Source organism: Nanorana parkeri, unplaced genomic scaffold (genome assembly GCF_000935625.1).
Source record: "Nanorana parkeri isolate BGI_ZX_2015 unplaced genomic scaffold, ASM93562v1 scaffold206, whole genome shotgun sequence".
In the NCBI taxonomy this organism is placed as follows: domain Eukaryota; kingdom Metazoa; phylum Chordata; class Amphibia; order Anura; family Dicroglossidae; genus Nanorana; species Nanorana parkeri.
In genome coordinates this window covers 633,205-640,518 of record NW_017306474.1, presented here as the reverse complement: position 1 = coordinate 640,518, position 7,314 = coordinate 633,205, and the positions used below count along the sequence as shown (strand labels likewise).

At 38.0% G+C, this 7,314-nt stretch overlaps 1 protein-coding gene across 1 annotated transcript in view; it reads left to right on the top strand.

Moving 5' to 3' along the window:
* The window catches only part of PTAR1 (protein prenyltransferase alpha subunit repeat containing 1), a 50,994-nt gene extending 43,890 nt beyond the window's left edge, over window positions 1-7,104 (top strand). The window contains exons 6-7 of the mRNA XM_018555634.1: window positions 2,564-2,835; window positions 6,285-7,104. Of these exons, the coding sequence (XP_018411136.1) occupies window positions 2,564-2,835; window positions 6,285-6,639 (627 nt within the window). The 3' untranslated portion in view covers window positions 6,640-7,104. The remainder of the gene's footprint in view (window positions 1-2,563; window positions 2,836-6,284) is intronic.
* Window positions 7,105-7,314: the final 210 nt, after the last annotated feature.

The following is a 7,314-nucleotide window of genomic DNA, read 5'->3' as shown; positions in this document are numbered from 1 at the left end:
GGGCCACTGTAAATAGATTTTATTGTAAAATCTTTCCTGTTCATAATGGCACTAAAATTATGATTCTGTTACAAAGCATTGCAAAGTTATTTACAAATCAATGCTTTGTTCCTTTTTTTTTTTAATGCAACACTAGCAGCAAATGAAATATTAATGATTTTGAGTAAATACATTAAAAGAAAAAAGTCAGCAAAAAAAATTATAGCCAGGGAGAGAAGAGGGCGGGATTAATTAGCACTTATTAGGGTTAACTAAAGGTTAATAAGGGGCTAAATAGGAACACATTTTATTGTGATCTTTAGTCTTCAATGAAACCCAGTAAATACAAAGTAACAGTAATGTTACATTCTATTTCTAAATCATGCTTCTAAACATTGTTTACAATCATTGTTCAGAGACTTTGTTTTCACTTCTGCTGCTGTAACTGGCTGCTGTATTACTCAGTAAGTCCCGGCTGTCATTCTCAGTGGCAGGAATTGCTGGCAAGAGCTGCAAGAAAGGGGGGATGGCCCATAGGAGGAAGATTAACATACTTGTTCTACAATATTTTTATTGTACTACATATACAGATTTATAGATTTACAGTAAAATGGCTTTCTGTATTTCATGCTATCTGTCAATAATTTCTAAGATAAAATCTCAGCTACATAGAGGTCTGTTATTTTCAATTAGTCAGACTGTACTGGCAGCATTAAAAAGGAAAAACAGTAAGATATTGCTGCTTATTGTACATAGATAAAGTTACAAACAAAATCTGTAGAAACTAGTTTGAAAAAAAAAAAGCTAAGTGGCCCATCACAGTTATGTTATTTCAGTAATGCATTTTATCGGAAATTAGCATGGCACCCTAGCACAAAGTACAGTAAGGGGCCTCTATTTGAAAAAAGGGTAAGTTTTTTTTTTACTATGCCATTAGTTGGCAGCACATTCAAAATGTTAATGTGTATACAGTAACGCACGACAGTAAAACAGAGATGTGAAGGGACCCTTAATAATAATTGGATAACAATTAAGTCAATCCCATTCACTTGCAAATCTCCACTTCGTATACGTGTGCATACTCAAAGGCTTATTAAGGAAAATTAGTCTTTTTAACAGATATTGTGCTTTATATGGTCATCATGCTAATGTTCAATTTATATTAAATCAGGGCTGGACAAATCCCAGAAGCTAGGTCGCCAATCCTCTTTGAAAGTTACAGCTGAGGTTTTCTTTAATGGTTGCCAATGGAGTTGGCTCCTATATTGGACATGTAATCTAAAATGACTTGCGCTAATGGGATTAATAAAGTGGGTAACAACTTAAAATATGTATTAATATTACCATAAGATTAAAATACCATGAAACATTCCTAAGAACACAAGGAGAAAAGCTGCTGAACTCAGGCTAAAAAGCATCCAGAATAGTAGTATAACAAAATGTACAGTGCTAAATGTCCTTCAGGAATTTAAAATCAATAAAATTCAATTCAACGTAGAAAGCCGGCTAGTCACCCGTTCAGAGTGTAAAAAAAAACTGAGCAATGATGTGAAGGTAAAATTCAATTCAACGTAGAAAGCCGGCTGAGCAATGACGTGAAGGTAAAATTCAATTCAACGTACAAAGCCGGCTAGTCTATAAGAATATAGGCTTTCGATCATCAGGGATCTGGTGAGTGCATCTCCTATAGGGGATCTGCCTGCTTTTTCCTCCTTTTTGGTTTTTTTCGTTGGAGACTTCACAACACTGAACATTTTACTTGGCTTTTTAATATATATATATTTTTTACGAGTGTTTCTATCTTTATTTTTATTTTCATCATTTTTTTGGGTTTCTTGTGCTGAAGATCCGAGAACTCTGAGAATACATTTCTCAAAAAATTGATATAAGTTTGCATTTTTTTAATAGTTTTCGGAAGAAAACAACACGGACTAGCTTATAATGAGATAAAATTGTATTTTTATTTTCATTTTTCACATATATGACACATGTTGTTTGCAGAATTTTATTTATTTAAATAATGAGCTTTTTTATTATCACGGTTGACAATTTGTTACACATTTATGATATACACACACCCTTTCATGATTTGTTTGACACGGAGGTAACATCACTTTGATCCTTAATTGCAATTTGTATTGAACTTCCTGAAGGACATTTAGCGCTGTACATTTCGTTATACTCCTAGATTGGACAGACTGGCTCGTAAATTCCATATTAATTTGTCTACCCCCGTATTAAATTAGTATAGTGTGAATATTTTACTGGCATTAATTACCGTCCTTTTAAACAGTATGTTAAATGAAAGTAACAGAAATGCATAGGAATTAAAAGAAAAGCTTAGTTACTGTAATTGACAGTTCTTTCACATGTGGTTCACTGCTATTGTAGTGTTTTGTTGTCTGCAATTCTAGATCTAGAATAGATGTCAGTGTGTGTTTGCATCCTCCTAATTGTTCTCAGCATGTGCCGGAGTGAGACAACTATTTTGATATTCTTTTTGTAATGGAATCCTATATTTATCTCCCATAATTATGTGTCTGTAATAAGATAAACAATAATTGCATTTTGTGTTTCTTTTTAGCTTCTCATAGATGAGTTGTCTTCAACGAAACACTGGGTCTCAGTGCACGTGTCCGACCACAGTGGTTTCCATTACCGTCAGTTCTTGCTGAAGTCTTTGCTAGCTAAAGCACAAACAGACTCTGATAATTCTGCTGTGCCAGAGAGTCCTTGTCCTACCATAGAAGAAGAGGGCCAACAACTTGATGTTCCCCTTTTAATAGAAGAAGAGATGGAGCTCAGCAGAGATCTAATTGAATCCTACCCAGGGCATGAAGCACTTTGGTGCCACAGGTAAGTTTCTTTTGGTATGTGTATGTTTGTGCTTCTGTATAAAGGCATAAGTTCATTTTAAATTACTCCTTTCTGTCACATTAAGTCCCTGTTCACGCCTAGGCGTTTTGTCAAGCTCGACAAAACGCTCAAGACAAGGAATCCCGTTCGCTTGTCTTGAGCTCAACAAAACAGCCCAAAATTATTTCAGAATGATTGTTATATCCAAAGGGAATTCTTGTTTTCCATGCAACTTGTGGTGAACTTGGCCTCTGATATTTGCTGACTGGGTGCTATCCTGGTTTGGATTATTGTGGCCCCGAGTTTCCAGGTTTGTACCAGAGTTTACTAGAGATTGCACTTAAGCCTATTGCCTGGGATTCATGAAAGGACGCCTAACGGATTCTCTTTTGGATAGAGCAATCTTTTATTGAAGTAATTTTGGACTTGTTTGTTAGCCCCTGTGTGATAGCAATAAAGTTAAGTGAAAAAAATAGTTTAAAAAAGTAAAAAATAACGAAAAATTTAACTAAATAAAAATGTAAAAAAATAAAAAGGCGATAAAGTAAAAATAATAAAATAAATGAAAATTAAATTTTTTTACAAAGAAAATAAAAATTGAAAACCAGCCCCGCTGCCCCCATCGCCTGCATGCTAATAAACGCACAGTGTGCAACCGCACAGGCAGGGCGGTATTGCGGCGGGAAACCACACAATCTGCCTGGCACGACTGGGGTGCCAATAGAAAATAATGGCACTGCCAGCGCGATTGGCGGTGGTGTGCGATCCATGACCGCCCGGTCATCGTGCACAAAACCGAGCGGATGGCTGGGCAGTCACAGAATCGCACACCACCACCAATCGCGCTGGCACTGCCATTATTTTCTAATGGCACCCCATTCGCGCATCAGATCGCACGGTTTCCCGCCGCAATACCGACTGGGCGGTCCCACACGATCGCGGTTGAAAACAAGAATAGGTTAAATGATCCCAGAGGCAGATGCATGATCGGATTTGTAGTTTCGCTACAGCTGTGTGAAAGCAAATAAAAATGTTTTATTGTTCTAAAACAGTCTTAAATTAAAGTTTTCATAATCCTAATTGGCCTAAAATCATTAGTCTGTATTGTTTTTTTGTTTTTTTTTAAATGTCACCTGTCCCTTTAAGAAAAAGTATCGGTAATTGGTATCGGCAAGTACTTGAGGGGAAGTACTTGGTCTTGAAAAAGTGGTATCAGAACATCCCTAATAGATAGATGGATGGATAAATAGAAAAATATTGCATATGCAATAATCCACATCTATCTGACTAGATAAATGAAAAAATATTTTTAAAGTGTTTTTTTTTTGTCCCAAACCTAGTAAATAAGACACAAGACTGCAATTGAGCTGTAGAACACAGCATCGTGACTAAATCAGTTTTGCACATTTATAGAATGAGTACAACACCTACTTATTTTTGAATCTGCCAATAAATCCGACTGTCGGACTTGATCATTTGTAATTCTCAAGCAATTCTATCATTTCCTAGGGTATCCAATCTTTCCTATACATTTTCCTTTCTATATAATACAGACAAACCCAAACTTTCTACAGTCTGATAACAGGTTTCTCTTTAAACATGTAGATCAGTACCAGACCTAAAGATCAGCGCTGTAGGCCATTTTGATAAACAAACCTGTAAATCTTCACTTCCCCCTGGCCACAGCATCATATTTCCAGGAGTGAAAGAGTTTACGGCTCCAGAATTTATTGTCCTGCCAATGTCTTCAGTGTTAGCCGGGCATTACCATAGAAAAGTCATCGTTATCTGTGTAAGCAGATGGCTCCCCAGCAGCTCTCCAGCAATCATTCCCAGCTCACTGCTCTGACAATGTGACCAATGCAACCAGTTGTTTCTGCTAACATAGAACCGTAGGTTTATTCCTGGAAGCTGCCTCCGGCAGAAGAGCCAGTGCAGTGGGGCTTGTGGGAACAGTAAAAGCATCGTATGCATTATCACTGTGTTTAAGGTTTGCTTCCTAATTTATTTAAAATACGGGGAACAGCAATGAATATGAATATCATACTCGTAACGTTGAGGTAAAATGTTTGTTCAATATGCTTATTGTCTGAAAATGCTCAATGTTGGTAATGGTATGTCATGTATAATGTACATTTGAATATAATAACCATCTTTTATATATGTGATTCCTCATTGTCTGCGTTATAGTAAATCTGTCTTAAACTTGAACAATTCAAGCTGAGTATGCAATGAAAAATGCATCAGCACAGGTTACCTTTATTGAAAACTGTATGTAAAAGCTATCTGTAGAGATATAAGCAGAAGAAGTTGTATTGCAAATCTTGTGGATTTTATTTATTTTTTAACCATAAGTAACAATAATACAGTTGTAAATGTATGTTTTGTTGTTTTGCCTATGCTCGGATTTCTAAATCACCCTAAAAATCAAAAATACAGGGGGTTTTAAATAGCTTCCCGAACTCACATGGTTGCCCTCTGGCCCGGGCTCTCTATTAGATGGTGGATTCCCTTGCTGGTAGGAATGGTGCTCTAAACAACTATGTAAACTCTAGTTTAAATTTGAATAATAGAATGGCTTGTGCTTTAGGAATAATAGGCATTTCTGTTAAATATAATAAATTGGAATATGTGTGCAGCAAAATGAGATGCCGTTTTACAGACATATGCTGCACCAGCTTTGCAAAGGCAACTGGTTTCTCTTAAAGGAGAATTATGGGGTAAGTGAAAAACACTCATCCCCATAATTCAAGCCGACCTGTGACAAAGATTCTGTCACACGTCAGCTCTATTGATCGGGAAGTCAGCGAACACAGACCGCCAATCGCTGACTTCCCGATCCTCTACCTGCAGAGAGCGGTGACTGTCAGTCACCATTACCCGCAGGGATTCCCCTCTCCGTTTCTCCAGCGCTGACTGGAGGAACGGAAGGGAGAGGGGGGGGACGGGCACGGCTGGCGCTGGCTCTAGAGAGGCAGAGCCTGCTGTCAATCAGCCAGTGTGGTGGATCTCGACAGTATTGTCGGGATTCGTCCTGGCTGCAGCACGGCTCTGCCCTCTCAGCATATAGTGGGCAATAACCCGCTATACACTGAGTTTTGGGTCACTGGAGGATATTAGTACATGTGTCCCCCCTCCCCCAACCCCCCTCCCCCCGTGACCCTAAAGAGGACTATGAGCAAAAAAGGTTGCCCTATAGTTCTTCTTTAAGTAAACTTAATGTGGATTAGTTGCTATGGGTCCTGCACTTTGCATATTTTTTTGTACTATTTTATTTACTAAGTCAGGGTTGGATAAACCCCAGGTGCTGGGTAGCCAATGCTCCCTAAAACTTACAGCTGGCTCATAACTTTTGTGATTTCCTCCAGTTGTGAATTGAGCTGGCTGCTAAGAAAAACAAAATCCTGCTGTCTGCTGGAGTAACTTATTTTGTTTCTCCATTTTCTTAGGCGTCAGATACTTGGCTTGATTCACCAACTGCACAATGAACAATCTCCCTCTTCAACTGGGCAAGTCACAGATGTAGATGATGCTGTTATTGGCCCGGGAAGTGGATCCCACAACTACACCAGCTTCCCGGGTTACCCCATCAACACTATGGATATCGATGGAGCGTGTGACAAAATCAAGCAGGGCTTTACTCAAGAAACCAAACGGCTAAAACGTACCCCTGTCCAGGACTCTCTTATATTTGAATCTGAGCTCAGGTTCATTAGCTGTGTCTTAACGGGCTGCAGAAATGCTGAGCAGTGCAGGTTTGCTGCTTCATACCGAAAATGGCTGCTTTCTATTCTAGATCACTAACAAAACAAGAATCCTGTACAGATTACTTATGGTGCAATATTTTCTTTAGCAGTGATCTGCCATGGTTTTGTTTGGAACCATGCGCTTCTCACTCATTAAGACTATCCAGGAATATTATTATTTTTAATTTATTTTTCAAATCATGACATCCTACTGTGTTTTATTTTGTTCCATTTCTGTAATAGAAGAAAAACAAGAGACTTTTTTTAATGCTGCATCTGTTCATGAACTTTGCATTAGTTACACATTTCAGAACATTGTTACAAGTAAATATGTATTTAGTTTATTCAATATTAAGCATGATTGGGACGGGAGGGATTGAAGCAAGAAGGCTGAGAATTTTTAACTGGGATTTGCATTTTTTTCCAGTCTCAGTTTACTAACATTCTAGGTTTGAGTAAAACATTGTCCTATTCCACATTTCTGTGCCCAACCCCTTTATTTTAATGTAATAAAACACAATACAAAAACGTTGCTTGCAGTGTGTATTTTGTAATAACAGCTTATTAGGCAGCTTTGGTGTTGCAACTATGCATCATTTAAAGGAGCTTTGCGGTTAAAATGATCTTTAGATGATTCTGATCGTTTAGCATAGTAAGGTGAAGAGGTTGTCACCTCCTGCAGTCCCACATGCACTCAATAAGCACAGGGCAGAGTGCTTGTTGCGCTGTAGGG